Here is a 17354-nt window from a genome sequence, read left to right as displayed (position 1 = left end):
GTTGACATGATCGGCTCAATTATAGTTTACAATTGGTGTTAGTCGCATCACAGGTAAATAAGCGGTCACCGCTAGACCAGCGGTCTTGGCCAAGCGGACTTCCTGCTAAGTAAATCGACAAAATACACAAACCAATCAACGGAATGTTTATTCAAGGTTTATTGGCCAAGCGGACTTCCTGCTCAGTCCGAATTATATAGCAATGTTTTTACATGTAACTACCTTATCGGGCCGACACTTTGGTCCGAAATCCGAAATAATGAGAGTCCGAGATACAGAACTTTTTTATTATGACAACAAAGAAGGATTACGTCGGGACCGTGAGTTCAGTCCTGTTTATACAGCAATCCGAGAAAGACAGAGTCCGAGTTTGACAGAGTGCACTGTAGTTATCTTACACAGTTCATGCCTCCTTCTTTCAATTCCTGAATGGAAACACTATCTAACCTGTTTCCAGCTTTCCAGAGTGAGTGAGTTTCATTTTACGCCACTTTTAGCAATATACCAGCCACATCACGGCTGAGGACACCAGAAATGGGCTTCACACACTGAATCGAACCCACATCTTCTTAGGAGTGACAAGCGGACGCTTTAACCACCAGGCTACCGTACCGCCCCTCCACTCAAAAGAAGAAATGCAGAGTGAGAGATAGAGTAAGATTTTAGATATTCCCAGTCTGTTAACTGTGTCTGTGCACAGTGAATGCAGTACACCATCAACACGGTACTTTCTATAAAGATCATACAAAGATTGTGTTATTTCTGTATCATGACCTTGTGTATCGTCCCATCCCATTCAAATAATTTACATGAACTTGTACAGTGGTACATTAAGATGAACTGCACAACATTAAAATCATGTGGTCATTGCACTAACAATATACAAGTGTTTCCTTGTGAGAACTTCCATGTGGACAGCACCTCATTTCTTTTACCCATCCCCCACTCTGTCTCCCGGCCCCTCCCAACCCCACATCCCCATATATTCTCGTTAGTAGCATTCAACTTTTCAGGTGTTACCTTTGAATTCACAGGTTTAAAGATTCACAACAGAAAAATAAAAGTAGTAAAAAATTCTGAAAAACACAGTTGGAACATTTTTGTTAAACCAGTTGAATTATGTGTGAGTGAGTGAGTTGGGTTTTACGCTGCTTTTAGCAATATTCCAGCAAAATCACGGCGGGGAACACCAGAAATGGGCTTCACACAATGTGCCCATGTGAGGAATCGAACCCGGGCCTTCCACATGACGAGCTAACGCTTTAACCACTGGGCTACCCCTCCGACCCAGTTGAATTTATGACTGTAAAAGCATACGTAAGATCAGGGAATGATTTCTTTCCCACTGTAAAACACTTTCACTGTACGCTCAAACTTGGTGTGGGTTACATTAACATTGTGTATTGTGACAGAACCATGACAGACAGGCCACATCCTCGAACCACTAACTCACCGCTCCAGGTTACATAGCCCACATATTCTGGTTAAGGTCATAGTCAAATTGCAAGGAAATATCACATTTGCAATATCAACAAAACACATGCATTTATCATCAATGAAACTAAAAAAATTAAAAAGATTGTGTTAATACATTTAAAATCAATACAAAGTGACACTATCACGTGACATGATCTTGAAATACATCCTCCTTACAAAAGGGAGTCAACATCAAAGACTGGAGCAATTTATTTTCAGTTTCATTTTTAAATATAGGGCAACTTGTCTAAGTTTCATTTTGGTTTTTACATGGTTTTTCTTTGACCAGACATTTCACTAGAAATCCAACACAAATTTGGCTGACAAATAACCCACTTCAAGAAAGAATCTATTCTCTCAAACAGATGAGCATTGATTCAATGTCACCACAGTTACAGCAAAAACATGCTGAACAATGTATTGGAGGGCCAAGCATAGAGGGAAGAAAGAACGTGTAAATATGTAGAACTTAAATTGGTTGCTTCGAGCTCATGCCAGTTTGTACTGGTTTCAGCTGCCTTCAGCCGCTTGCATTGCCGTCCGCTCCACCAGGAAATCATACTGGTACTGAAGAAAAGAGAGAGAATTGTCAGTCACTGAGTGAGTCTGGTTTTACGTCACTTAGCAAGATTCCGGCAATATTACGCCAGGGCACACCAGAAATGGGCTTCACACATAGTAACCATGTGGGGAATCAACCCCATGTCTTTGACGTGACGAGTGAATGCTTTAACCACTAGGCTACCGCACCATCCCATCAAGGCAAAGGGATGTAGGAAATATTTAATGCTAGTCAGAAACATTCCAGCTGTATCACATGGACTTGTAAAACATGGACTCTGATTAACAAGTGGTCTGCAGCATGAGAAATAATCCATGAAATTGGGGTGTTACAGTCTCATAGCCATTGTAACATCATTTTCTAAAATTCAGTTAAGTTTCCCTAATCTCATTTAGTCAACTCTTCATACTGAAGTCTCATTTAGATCATTGATTCTCTTGATGCTGAACAAGTGGAGGGCCCATGTTATGTCAATTGGTTTGCTTCGGAGCTCTTCATACTGAAGTCTCATTGAGTCAATCTCTTCATACTGAAGAAAGAGAGAGAATTGTCAGTCACTGAGTTAGTCAACTTTTCATACTTAGCAAGATTCGAGCAATATTAATGCCATTTTACACCAGAAACGGGCTTCACACTGCATGTCTTTGACGTGACGAGTGAATGCTTTAACCACTAGGCTACCGCACCATCCCATCAAGGCAAAGGGATGTAGGAAATATTTAATGCTAGTCAGAAACATTCCAGCTGTATCACATGGACTTGTAAAACATGGACTCTGATTAACAAGTGGTCTGCAGCATGAGAAATAATCCATGAAATTGGGGTGTTAGTCTCATAGCCATTGTAACCTCCTCACACTCTAATCTCATTTAGTCAACTCTTCATACTGAAGTCTCAAGTCAACTCTTCATACTGGAAGTCTCAGTCAACTCTTCATACTGAAGTCCCATTTAGTCAACTCTTCATACTGAAGTCTCATTTTAGTCAACTCTTCATACTGAAGTCTCATTTAGTCAACTCTTCATACTGAAGTCTCATTTAGTCAACTCTTCATACTGAAGTCTCATTTAGTCAACTCTTCATACTGAAGTCTCATTTAGTCAACTCTTCATACTGAAGTCTCATTTAGTCAACTCTTCATACTGAAGTCTCATTTAGTCAACTCTTCATACTGAAGTCTCATTTAGTCAACTCTTCATACTGAAGTCTCATTTAGTCAACTCTTCATACTGAAGTCTCATTTAGTCAACTCTTCATACTGAAGTCTCATTTAGTCAACTCTTCATACTGAAGTCTCATTTAGTCAACTCTTCATACTGAAGTCTCATTTAGTCAACTCTTCATACTGAAGTCTCATTTAGTCAACTCTTCATACTGAAGTCTCATTTAGTCAACTCTTCATACTGAAGTCTCATTTAGTCAACTCTTCATACTGAAGTCTCATTTAGTCAACTCTTCATACTGAAGTCTCATTTAGTCAACTCTTCATACTGAAGTCTCATTTAGTCAACTCTTCATACTGAAGTCTCATTTAGTCAACTCTTCATACTGAAGTCTCATTTAGTCAACTCTTCATACTGAAGTCTCATTTAGTCTAGTCAACTCTTCATACTGAAGTCCCATTTAGTCAACTCTTCATACTGAAGTCTCATTTAGTCAACTCTTCATACTGAAGTCTCATTTAGTCAACTCTTCATACTGAAGTCTCATTTAGTCAACTCTTCATGCTGAAGTCCATTTAGTCAACTCTTCATACTGAAGTCTCATTTAGTCAACTCTTCATACTGAAGTCTCATTTAGTCAACTCTTCATACTGAAGTCTCATTTAGTCAACTCTTCATACTGAAGTCCCATTAAGTCAACTCTTCATACTGAAGTCTCATTTAGTCAACTCTTCATACTGAAGTCTCATTTAGTCAACTCTTCATACTGAAGTCTCATTTAGTCAACTCTTCATACTGAAGTCTCATTTAGTCAACTCTTCATACTGAAGTCTCATTTAGTCAACTCTTCATACTGAAGTCTCATTTAGTCAACTCTTCATACTGAAGTCCCATTTAGTCAACTCTTCATACTGAAGTCTCATTTAGTCAACTCTTCATACTGAAGTCTCATTTAGTCAACTCTTCATACTGAAGTCTCATTTAGTCAACTCTTCATACTGAAGTCCCATTTAGTCAACTCTTCATACTGAAGTCTCATTTAGTCAACTCTTCATACTGAAGTCTCATTTAGTCAACTCTTCATACTGAAGTCTCATTTAGTCAACTCTTCATACTGAAGTCCCATTTAGTCAACTCTTCATACTGAAGTCTCATTTAGTCAACTCTTCATACTGAAGTCTCATTTAGTCAACTCTTCATACTGAAGTCTCATTTTAGTCAACTCTTCATACTGAAGTCCCATTTAAGTCAACTCTTCATGCTGAAGTCTCATTTAGTCAACTCTTCATACTGAAGTCTCATTTAGTCAACTCTTCATACTGAAGTCTCATTTAGTCAACTCTTCATACTGAAGTCCAATTTAGTCAACTCTTCATACTGAAGTCTCATTTAGTCAACTCTTCATACTGAAGTCTCATTTAGTCAACTCTTCATACTGAAGTCTCATTTAGTCAACTCTTCATACTGAAGTCCCATTAAGTCAACTCTTCATACTGAAGTCTAATTTAGTCAACTCTTCATACTGAAGTCTCATTTAGTCAACTCTTCATACTGAAGTCTCATTTAGTCAACTCTTCATACTGAAGTTCCATTTAGTCAACTCTTCATACTGAAGTCTCATTTAGTCAACTCTTCATACTGAAGTCTCATTTAGTCAACTCTTCATACTGAAGTCTCATTTAGTCAACTCTTCATACTGAAGTCCCATTTAGTCAACTCTTCAAACTGAAGTCTCATTTAGTCAACTCTTCATACTGAAGTCCCATTTAGTCAACTCTTCATACTGAAGTCTCATTTAGTCAACTCTTCATACTGAAGTCTCATTTAGTCAACTCTTCATACTGAATTCCCATTTAGTCAACTCTTCATACTGAAGTCCCATTTAGTCAACTCTTCATACTGAAGTCTCATTTAGTCAACTCTTCATACTGAAGTCTCATTTGGTCAACTCTTCATACTGAAGTCCCATTTAGTCAACTCTTCATACTGAAGTCTCATTTAGTCAACTCTTCATACTGAAGTCTCATTTAGTCAACTCTTCATACTGAAGTCCCATTTAGTCAACTCTTCAAACTGAAGTCTCATTTAGTCAACTCTTCATACTGAAGTCCCATTTAGTCAACTCTTAATACTGAAGTCTCATTTGGTCAACTCTTCATACTGAAGTCTCATTTAGTCAACTCTTCATACTGAAGTCTCATTTAGTCAACTCTTCATACTGAAGTCCCATTAAGTCAACTCTTCATACTGAAGTCTCATTTAGTCAACTCTTCATACTGAAGTCTCATTTAGTCAACTCTTCATACTGAAGTCTCATTTAGTCAACTCTTCATACTGAAGTCTCATTTAGTCAACTCTTCATACTGAAGTCCCATTTAGTCAACTCTTCATACTGAAGTCTCATTTGGTCAACTCTTCATACTGAAGTCTCATTTAGTCAACTCTTCATACTGAAGTCTTGAGTATGAAAACGAACCATAAACAAATGGGTTATGGAGCGTGGATGGATCCAAAGTCACATAGCACTAAGACTAACGCCACCGTAACCCCTGCAACCCCTATATGTAAGTGTGAAATGTGATACTGATATTTATTTTTATTCAGGCAGTGACATTAGCTAATGATTCCTCATACCTCAGTTTCAACATCCATCATAGACTTGTATTTGATCACCGGAATAGTTATCTGCAAAAGACATCAATAACAATTAGTGGTCTTCTTACACAACTAGTCAAAAATATTACAGCTACATCACAGTGGGCAAAGGAACATGACAGAAGAAGACACAGTTAATGGGATACAGTGTTGATTTTTTTCCATGCATACTACTCAAAAATATATTGTTTCCATAATACCGACTCCCCAAGAAAATGTTGGGCATTATGCTTTGGTGTGCACTTAACTGATGAAAATGAAGAATTTGCCAAATTTGGTGCATGGGAATATTAAGGAAATCTTCAGTTTATGCCATTGTTTCCATAAGCAATTGCCAAGCATCAAATACATCAACATGCTCAATGACACCTGCTAAAAGAGTTTCTCTTAAAGTTTCACAGATTTAATATACATACATCATTTGTCTTCAACCGGGAGTTGAGTTGCCAGGGCACTCCATTCAAGGCTGAAAGAAAAAAACACACAATCAAACCACCCAGAGACAGCTGCTTAAAAGTGTGTGAGTGAGTAAGTTGGGTTTAATCCTGCTAATACACTCCTCAGAACCTAAACAGAAACCTTGCTCCTAGTTTAAGAGAACAGTTTTTGTTTGAACAGTATTCTAATTATAACATGAAGTGATAGGTGAGTGAGTGAGTATTGTTTTACATCTCTTTTAGCAACATTCAAGCAACATCACGGGAGGGGACACCAGAAATGGGCTTCACACACTGCACCCATGTGGGGAACAGAACCCGGGTCTTCGGCATGACAAGCAAACAATTTAACCACTAGGCTACCCCACCGCCCTGCCAGTAGTGATGATGGTGTTGGATGTTTACTACTTTGTGAAACCCACAAGCAGGAGTATAGTGATCAGTAACCCCAAGACACAATCAAAACAAACCAGCATTCAAACCCAAGTCTTAAGTTCTTGGGCCCCGTTCCGCAAAGTGATCGTAGGGCTAAGATGATCGTAACTCCCATACTTTAACATAGACTTACGACAGTCGTAGCGCTACGATCGCTTTGAGGAACAGGGCCCTGGGCCTAGATTTCCGAAGCTCTCTTAGTGCTACGATAGTCGTAAGTGCCATACATTAACATTAACTTACGACTGTCTTAGCGCTAAGAGAGCTTCGAAAATCTAGGCCCTGGTGTGCCAAACTGATGCAACTCTGCACAGTTGAGTGTATCTGTGTGCAAGGGATGCAACTCTACAGCGCCACCGACTGGGTTTACATACAGCAATTCTTCCAGCTATATCATTGCATTCTGTTATTAAACCTGGACCAGACAGCCCAGTGATTAAGTAATATTAAAAGCTAGCATTGATCTGCAGATTCTGTGACAAGCATCAACCAAGTCAGTGACTACCTGGATCCCATTAGTTACCTCTATACAATTATTGACTTGAGAACATGAGAGGTGAATATCACATGTCCAAGGTCGATAAATCATTGGATCAACCAAACTGGAGTCAATAATAGTTTTATTATATAACAAAAGTACTGAGTGAGTGAGTTTAGTTTTGACCGCACTCAGCAATATTCCAGCTATAATGATATGTAAATAATCGAAGTCTGGAAAAGACAATCCAGTGATCCACAGCATGACCTTCGATCATAATTGGGAACCGATGACATGTGTCAACCAAGTCAGCGAAGCCTGACCACCCGATCGCGTTAGTCGCCTTTTACGACAAGCATAGTCGCTTTTTATGACAAGAATGGGTTGCTGAAGACCTATTCTACCCCGGATCTTCACGGGTCACAAAAGTACTGAATACCTTGAATACACAGTCATGAATCTTCATGGTGTCGTGTCGTCTGCCATTTTGATACAGATGGGACGTAACTCTAAACCAATAGTCACAGGGACGAAGCGATGTCTATCGTTTCCCTATCTAGGGTGATGCACGGAGTGCGGAGTTCACAGCTGGAATATCCCAAATCTATTTTTACCCATGGGAGGTGCTTGGATTGTTATATCAACCTCTCGCGACGTGGCGAGGTTGACATCGCCTAGCGTCAAAGCTGTCATGTGACCAAGTGGGCTAATCGGAAGGGCGGAAATCTACCCGTCATATAATAATTAACATTGTCGACTTGTGAGTCTTGTGGACTCTCAGTAACTGTGATTGAGTTGAGGGGTACTGTACTGCTAGCACTAGTTCAGCAAAACGGGACAACAAAGAAATCATTAACATATTGTATCAGACTGGATCCATGTCTCCAGGTTGAGAATAGTTTAACCAATACACAATCCATTGACCCACCTCAAGAATATACTGGGGGCTGTGGCTTAGTGTTCAAAGCATTCATTCGTCACTACGAAGGGCCTTGTTTGATTCCCACATGGGTTCAATATGTGAATCCCATTTCTAGTGTCCCCTACCATGATATTGCTGGAATATTGCTAAAAGCGGCGTAAAACCCAACTCGCTCACTCAATAACAAACTGACTTACGGTTGATGTGAGTGAGGGAGAGCTGAGTGGTGAGAGTGCCATGCTTGTGTCCGTTCACGGCCGGCTGTCCACCTGGATTCATCTCGTATGGCAGTGACGACCCCAGCGCGGTTCTGGAAGTAGCAATCATTATCATCAGCTGTCTAAGACTCATGAATAAGACCAAATCTTGAGAGCAGTTTGTTAACTGACACTCCCCAGCAATATTCCAGGTGATAGGACCCACCTGTGCATAATCATTGAACTCAAGTCTGGACAAGATACTATGTGATACAATGATACAAGATACTATGTGATACAATGATACAATATACTATGTGATACAATGATACAAGATACTATGTGATACAATGATACAAGATACTATGTGATACAATGATACAAGATACTATGTGATACAATGATACAAGATACTATGTGATACAATGATACAATATACTATGTGATACAATGATACAAGATACTATGTGATACAATGATACAAGATACTATGTGATACAATGATACAAGATACTATGTGATACAATGATACAAGATACTATGTGATACAATGATACAATGATACAAGATACTATGTGATACAATGATACAAGATACTATGTGATACAATGATACAAGATACTATGTGATACAATTTCATGCATCAACCAAGTGAGTGAGTTGACATCCAATACCATAGTTGCCTCTGATGACAAGCAAGGTCTGACCAAGATTATCACAGGAGTAGGAGACAAAAGTCATAAATGACTAAAATCAGTTATCCTAGAAGTTTATGCTGGAACTGTGCATACATTAACACAATTTTTTTCCCAAACAGGGGATACAGATTAATGTATGCAGCTTTGGGATGTATCCACTTACAGACATCTCCCCCACAACTAACAGAATGGTTTTGTTTTAATTATTCCCGAAAACATGTGAGCAAAAATAGAATTAAATTGAGAGTAAGTAGTTATTTGCCTGACAATGAGTGACAAGTTTCTTAAGAAAAGAAACCAATTTTCTCAAAACATAAGGAAGGGAGATAACTCTGAAAGTTATTATTCAAAGAAGCACCTTGTCCAGAACACAAATACATCCAAAACATCCATATAAGTCTTTCACAGTTGTTACATTACTGCAGTTTCTGAATATAAAGAGTCTCTAAAATATTTTCTTTTCAGAGACTAGATGTTAAAGTAGGAAACCCAGTTGTTCTTAAGTTGGGCTTTTGTTATTTATCTCAACCAACCACCCATGGAATCACACCAGAAATGTCATTTGTATTTCATCCAGAGAGACACACTCCACTTACTCCCACTAGTCATGCTTATACAAAGGTTACCAGCAATCTGTATCCAGCCCTTCTTCACCGCTAGCTCTCATACAGGGTTCAGCATCAGTGTTAATGTTTTACATAATAATAATAGATAATAATGGCTATTTATAAAGCGCCTGTTTGCACACACTAGCCTGTGAGACGTTTGAAGGTTAACAGTCACATGACTTATCCCGCGGGGTGCCATTCACTGCTGATGCAATTTATGAAAAAATTGACTTGCCTAGGGTGAGAGAACATGTGCTTCATTGTTGGGCAGGACTGAAGTCCTAGAAACTCTCAGGAGTCAAGCTGTCAGACATGGTCACCCATCCAAGGACTCTTCTCGACTAACGTTGCTTAACTTCAACTGATTTGTGGCCTGGGCTCTATGCACAAGACATATTTGTTAACAACTGCCATAAAAATAAACACAGAATGAAACTCACACACTGATGGTCCCTGACCCTCCTCTAGCGTGTGGCATTGGGTAGGGGAGCTGGCCGGAGAGATTCCCCTCCGTCTTTGTCACCTTCCCCATCTTGAAGCACATGGACAAGTGGTTTAACTCTCTGAAACATGGAAACAACTCAATATAATGTCATCCTTACAGGCCATTTCGAAAAAGTCAACATAGGATATGTCGATAAAAACATATTTCCAAAAGTGTTGAGTGTTCTCACCATGTAAGGGGGTGGTTGGTTAGCCTACTGGTTATAGCGTTCGCTCATCACACTGAAGACCTGGGTTCGATTCCCCACCTGGGTACAATGTGTGAAGCCCATTTATCATGTCCCCACTGTGATATTGCTGATATATTGCTAAAAGCAGAGTAAAACCATACTCACTCACTCACTCTCACCCTGTACACAAGCATCTTACCCAACAAATGTGTAGCCATTAGGAGGCTTCCGCGTCCCCTTGGACATCAGAATGAGTTCTGTGATGGCGTCATTAGTCAGTGTTTGGTTCATCAATCGGATACATAACAATCTCTTCTTCAAGGCTCTTTCTCCTGAAATGCAAACAATCGCAGACTCTGGTATTATTGCTCACTGTGCCAGCTGCCAAATACACAATGGTACCTTTTGTTACAACACAATTTCCAGCTGGGCAGTGACAATATACCACTCAAAATAAGTTAAAGGAATTTTGATATTGTCACGTTGACTGAAGCATGTATAGTTGATCTGCCATCATGGCTGCTGGGTGGATTTTGTAACACACAGCCTTCAAGTGAGGGTGTTTTTTAAACTTGTTTTGAGTAGTATAATATTATAATGAATGCACTAAAAAAATAAACACTCAAAAGATTTGTTTGTTTGTTGTTTAAAGCGACACTCAGCAATATTCCATCTATATAGTGGTGGTCTGGAAATAACTGAGTCTGGTCCAGACATGAGCATCGATCCACACAATTGGGATACGATAACATGTGTCAACCAAGGCGGCAATCCTGACCACCCGATCCTGTTAGTCGCCTCTTACGCCAACAGTATTTGCCCTGACGCAGAAAACCTGCGTATTTAACGCACAAATTATCTCACATATGCAGTAAATTCAGAACCTTGTGTCATTGTTGATGCAATGCTACTGGGCCCTTAGTTCAGATAAGTTAAACTTATAATTTGCTGTTGTTTAAAACTACTTAGTTTAATGTTTGCCAGTTAACTGCTCCGTGCTGATTAAATACCTGACCTGCCTTTTCTTGGTTTTTTTAGATATTAAACAATCACAGTTGATGTCTTGATGAAAGTTCCATACTGAGTTGACTCCCATGACTCCCTCTCATGACACCAGGGAGTCATGATGACTCCTAAATATTTATGCCCAGAAACACTGCGCCAAGCCAGACCTGCTGAAGACCAATTCTAACCCGAATCTTCAAGGGTTACACTCAATAGAACTTGAAGGACACCTAATTTTCCTTATATGACTAAAGTTAATCTGCCATGGCAGGGCTCGATTTAGTGCTTTGTTACTTGCACTGGTGCAACCCAATATTACAAAGTGCAACCTAGTTATTAGTCTAACTTGCAGCTGGAGCAGAGTCAATTTTTGAGTGGGTAAACTTCTGAATAGAAATCTAAATAATTAGCAAGTGTCTTTCATTACATGTATATTGCAATTAAAGCAGTGCAACTGGAATTTAGCCGGTGCAACTAGGTTGTTATCTTAGGTTGCACCTGGTGCAAGTAGGTTAACATCTCTTAAATCGAGCCCTGCATGGCTAGTGGGCATTGCCACATACAACCTTCCAGTGGAGTGTTCTTTAACTTGATTTGAGTATTAGATCATCAACTCAAACTACAGTTTGTAATAAATACATGAAACTTGAGTCACCTACATTATGGAACCAAGCCACCTGTCCGTAGATCAGCACTTAAAAAGCTGACTGGCATCAGTTAACTATGACAACTTACGTGTATCCTGTGTGAAGTCCAGAACGGTGAAACCAGGAGGAACTGGATCCTTCTCATTTATTATCACAACGTCAACTAACACATCTTGATTCTGTAATGACCAAAACAAATACATCATGTTGATATATCTTCCAAAAGACGTAGTACTGACATGAAACAATGCAACACAAAAGCAAGACGGATATAGACTTTCATGAAATTCATTTGAATACCGACATGTTGAAAGGAAATAGGTAATCATATGCAAATATTAACATTAATAACATTGACATAGAAGTCAAACATGTATAAGTAATGTGAGTGAGTGAGTTTAGTTTTACGCTGCACTCAGCAGTATTGCAGCTATATGCCAATGGTCTGTAAATATTAGAGTCTGGACAAGACATGAGCACCGATCTATGCAATTGGGATACAATGTCAAGCAAGTCAGCGAGCCTGACCACCCGATCTCGTTAGCTGCCTCTTACAACAAGCGTGGGTTACTGAAGATCAATTCTACCCGGATCTTCACGGGTCACGTATACGTAAAATATGTACAGATAATGTTAGTGCTGGAGCAGCTGATCAAATAACTGTTGAATTGTAATGATAGATGTATTGTTGATTTATTTCTAAAAAATTGACTTGCACCTGGTGCAAGTTAGACAATCAACTAGGTTGCACTTTGTAGTCCTTTTAATGCTGTTGCATTCACACCAAGCAACTAGTCCTGGACTGTGAGAGTGAGGTGAGAAGAAGTAAACATCTTAAGATGGTACATTGGTTGTCCTCACAGACTAGTATTCCTTGGCTAACATTCTTAGCCAGTTTTCGAAGATCCTATTTTGATATAAATTTGGATATGAACAAAACTGTAAACATTAAACCCAGTAAACTTTCTTATAAGACGAGTATATAGATGGCACCTTCTTGTTTATTAAACTCAATAAACAAGAAGGTGCCATCTATATACTCGTCTTACATATTCACCAACTTCTTAAGATGGTACATTGGTTGTCCTCACAGACTAGTATTCCTTGGCTAACATTCTTAGCCAGTTTTCGAAGATCCTATTTTGATACAAATTTGGATATGAACAAAACTGTAAACATTAAACCCAGTAAACTTTCTTATAAGAAGAGTATATAGATGGCACTTTCTTGTTTATTGAGTTAAATAAACAAGCAGTTGCCATCCATATACTCGTCTTACATATTCACCAACTTCTAAATGCCTCTCAAGAATCTGAGTAAACTTTATTGTCTTTTTGAGCAAGATTAGCCACAAACTAGTTAATAAGGTTTACTGTAAGGCAGGGGTGGAAATAACTTTAAAATTGCTAGTGTACTCCGGTACAGTGGCACATGTAAAATCACTTGCTCTGATAATTTTTCCACTATACCGGCCGTTTTCTTGTTGATTTTTAAATAAACAACATAATTAATATTGGAAAGTCAACTGGACACCGGTACAGTGTGATATACAAATTTGCTTGCCCGACAGAAAAAAACACTGGACTCGGGCGTCGGGCAATGGGTTATTTCCACCCCTGTAAGGTTTAGCTGTAATGCCGAAGCCAAGACCCTACAACCTGGGTATCCGAGAGACACAACCATGGCCTACAATAAAGACATGTATGTCTTGGTCGGGCCGATAGATCTTGTTCGCGTTTTCTATTATTTTTATTATATCATGCTAATGTTAGACAGAACAAAATAATAAACTTTACAACTTGCAGAATACAAGGTTAATCCTTTGTAATCTCTTTAGAGCAAATGACGAAGTGTGCAATCCATGATCAAGGAACCTGTTTATTTACGACTGGCAAGTAAATACCACGCTATGGGGATTTTACCGGACGCTTTAATCACCCCTTGCCGTGTTCGCACCTGATCGTGTTGGTTCCACAGTGACGGATTTAATTTGGGTCAAGCCCTTCACTTTGTGCCGCAGAGAGCACCCATCTAGCGAACAAGAGACAGTTGGCTGTCTCGCGGACACGTTTCGTCTCTGTTTACATGAGTCTTCTCGACTAGGCTTCCAAAACACCAAATTTCTAAGGCTGTTACTGATTCCTCACCTCTGCAGGGACTGTCTTCTCTACACACAAGTATCTGGTGACTCGCCGACCAAATATTCCGTCCTTCCACAAGTCCGCCTCCTCCGCCCCATTGAAGGTTTTCTCAATCTATAAAAACAAGAGAAAACATCAAATATCCATTCCACATCAGGCCAAGTTCCACATGTTCTCCTGCATGGTTTGCACTGAAAAGGCCTGTTTTGCACCAGTCCTACTGATCACAGTGTCTTGAAATATTGTTTTAAGCAAATACTAGCGATGTGAGATGACATACTAGGGATGTCACGATACAGCAGCCTCACAATATGATATGTATCTTGATTCTGTGTTCATGATCGATACATATCACGATACTACGATATTTTGCGCATAACAAGCAGCCATTTCCTGGATGGCAAGCTCATACCATAGCTTACCTGTCACCAATTATTTTGGTATAGATATTACTAGAGAAGGGAAGACTGACTATCACCCAAGTGTCCGTCAACCACAGTCTAGTCAAATTTGATGTCCCGTCTAGCAAAATTACCAGAGAAAAATGTGGTAAACTTACTTTTTATAATATCCTGTTTGTATTTAACAAAAAATGTTTCATATGAAACATAGGTGCAACATCAAAATAATACTTTCAAAATAATACTTGATATATGTCAAAATAGTAATCGATACTAAAATATTAATTGTGGATTGTATTGTGAAAGTGTGCTGGTGATGCACCAGTGAATCAGCGAATTGTGACATTACTAATGTGAGAGGTAAAATCCCATTGGTCAGTAGGATAGGCCTGGTATTAATGTACTACCATTGAAGATTAGAACTGGTCTTCACCAACCCATGCATGCTGTATAATTTGTTTCTTTCTTTGTTGTTTACCGCCAGCCATATTCCAGCTATATGGCGGCGGTCTGTAAATGATCTAGTCTGGACCAGACAATTCAATGATCAACAGCATGAGTATCGATCTGCAAGGTTGGGATATGATGTCAGCTAGTCAGTGAGTCTGACCAACCGATCCCATTAGTCGCCTCTTACGACAAGCAAGAGTTGCTGAAGACCAATCCTAACCCGGATCGTCAAGGGTATACATACTCGCGATGTGAGAAGTGAAATCCTTTTGGTCAGTAGGATAGGCCAAGTGTTAATGTACCACCGGTGAACATGGGGATTTGTCTTCAGCATGCATGTTGTAAGAGATGACTAACATGGCTGGGCTGTCAGGCTTGCCAACTTGGCTGATGCACGTCTTTGTATCACAATTGCATGGAATGATTAATTGTGAAGATTAGTGCTGAATCAACGGATTGTCTGGCGTAGACTATAAAGCTGGAATATGACAGTGCAATATTAAACCACAGTTTTAAACAACAAACAAACCAAAGTACTGTTATGTACAACAAAAAACAAAGCATTCATCAAGTTTCCACTCACCACAGTATGATTCCCTGGACATTTGGCAATGTCAGTGACGATGCAGACTGACACGATGGGAAGATCATTAGCCATTGAAGCAGGCTCACTCTGACCTGAAACAGGAATATACATCAATATTAACTCATCTTGTTTACAGCGTAAAGTCATGGAGACTGACAGCCGACACATGACTACCCTCATCAATGATCATCTATATGTTACAAAAGTACAAGGGTGTTTCTTGATGTTAGAGCTTGAACTGGCTTTGATTTTGAGTTGAGAAATATGTATGTACATGGAAACACAACATATCAGGTGGTTGGTACAGTCTGTATTCAGATTTTTGAAGAGGTACATTTCTAAATATTTATAAACGTAACTGGGTTACATATCTGTAGTGCCCATGATGATGACCCCTTTATATGATCTGTTCACTAAAATAATCAAATATTTCAGGTAAATCCATACTTGTTGCTACCAGAATGACCCAAGTTTCATAGATGGGTATTAGCTAACCCACAGACGCTTTTCTTTTATGACATGGGCCCTGAATATATCCCAAAGCAAGCTGAATTCGACATTCTGGTGTTTTTGATGATTGCATTGCTGGCGTTATATTGGGGGAGTACGTGCACGATCCGTTAGCACAAGCAATTTCATCGGCAGGGCGGATGCCCTGTCACTGTCGTGAAAAGTTTTATTGACAATTGAAAACTGGAAGTTAAGTTGTTTAAAAAGCAAACAAACATCAATATTATTTACCTGAGATCGTTAATACCAATTCAGATGCAAAATCAATTGCCTTTATAACAAAAAATAGCAAGCGAAAATTCAGTAAGATCATTCGTCTGCTGGTGACAGGCAATATTTAAATAGAAAGCCACGTTATCACAACTCTCCCTCGCAGTGCAGAGCGAAAAGTATTGCTCATCGTCGAAAACCCATACAAAATCCACGGATGTGGCGAACGGCAACAGTTTCGCCGATACGATGTCATCAACCTTATTTTTGTAGGAAACACTTGATATTTTTGTGTGAAATAGATGAATATATCGTTTATCACCCAAGGTTAGTAAACTTACAACTTCAAATGATATTACAGATAAAAATTACGTTTGTGTCTTACATCGTCGAAAACCCCTGATACCGGGATACAAACAATCAATCTAGCAACATATAACAAAGTTCGAGATCCTGTCTTTGAGAAAGTATCCATGTCATTTCCTGTGGGTCCTTCCATGTGTCTATCAGTATCATCACCAATAACCTTACAACATTCCTGTGGTGACTCAATGTCATACCCCGACTCAACAAATACTGTTTCAAACCTTTCTTCTGTTTACTGTTGGAGTGAGAGCGGACCTTCAAACACAAACATTTCATCTTGATTCCATTCGTACTTCTTAACCACACTCGTTCACACAGTGAATTATATGCCCATAAAGGTCATTATAGACATTATATGATCTTACCTATTGAAAAATCAACGATAATCAATCGAGTAACAGCTGTGAAATGTTCATTCGTGTTTGGAAAAAGTCCTTGCTCAATACGCTTCTAAATAAAGATCGTAGGACGACTTCCGGGTAAAGTTTTCTCAAAAGTTTGACCGAACATGAAACGAAATCATGCATGATTCCTCATTTCCAAGACTTCCGCCCGCATCCCCCCTAAATTTTAACAATGAGGAAAAATGTCTTTAAGTGCCATTTTAGAAGTTGGATATGTCTTTCAGTAAGTTAAGATACAATTACAGAAAAATGTTAAAACTCACTGCTATCAGATGAGGAATTATATTCAGGTGATATGATTTGACCAGAATGAAATTTAAGGGGGGATA

General features: G+C 39.1%; 1 protein-coding gene across 1 annotated transcript; it reads right to left on the bottom strand.

Moving 5' to 3' along the window:
* Positions 1 to 1733: 1733 nt before the first annotated feature.
* LOC124285772 (multivesicular body subunit 12B-like) lies at positions 1734 to 17092 on the bottom strand. The gene is made up of 10 exons (XM_046722042.1): positions 16987 to 17092; positions 15533 to 15627; positions 14105 to 14212; positions 12046 to 12136; positions 10505 to 10637; positions 10072 to 10194; positions 8326 to 8438; positions 6273 to 6322; positions 5836 to 5886; positions 1734 to 2043 (listed from the first exon to the last, which is right to left on the bottom strand). The coding sequence occupies exons 2-10, from the start codon at positions 15605 to 15607 to the stop codon at positions 1987 to 1989; spliced, it is 801 nt and encodes a 266-aa protein (XP_046577998.1). The 5' UTR covers positions 15608 to 15627; positions 16987 to 17092; the 3' UTR covers positions 1734 to 1986.
* Between the last annotated feature and the right edge of the window lie 262 nt (positions 17093 to 17354).

This window comes from Haliotis rubra, unplaced genomic scaffold, assembly GCF_003918875.1.
Source record: "Haliotis rubra isolate DU_JTF1 unplaced genomic scaffold, ASM391887v1 Scf369, whole genome shotgun sequence".
Classification (NCBI taxonomy): Eukaryota; Metazoa; Mollusca; class Gastropoda; order Lepetellida; family Haliotidae; genus Haliotis; species Haliotis rubra.
This window is presented reverse-complemented; position numbering and strand designations above follow the sequence as displayed.

Coding starts and splice junctions, on each gene's coding strand:
- LOC124285772 (XM_046722042.1), bottom strand. CDS start 15,607: ATGGCTAATGATCTTCCCATCGTGTCAGTCTGCATCGTCACTGACATT. Junction 12,137..14,104: donor AGAAGACAGTCCCTGCAGAG/GTGAGGAATCAG, acceptor TGGTCATTACAG/AATCAAGATGTGTTAGTTGA. Junction 5,887..6,272: donor CCCGGTTGAAGACAAATGAT/GTATGTATATTA, acceptor TGTCTTTTGCAG/ATAACTATTCCGGTGATCAA.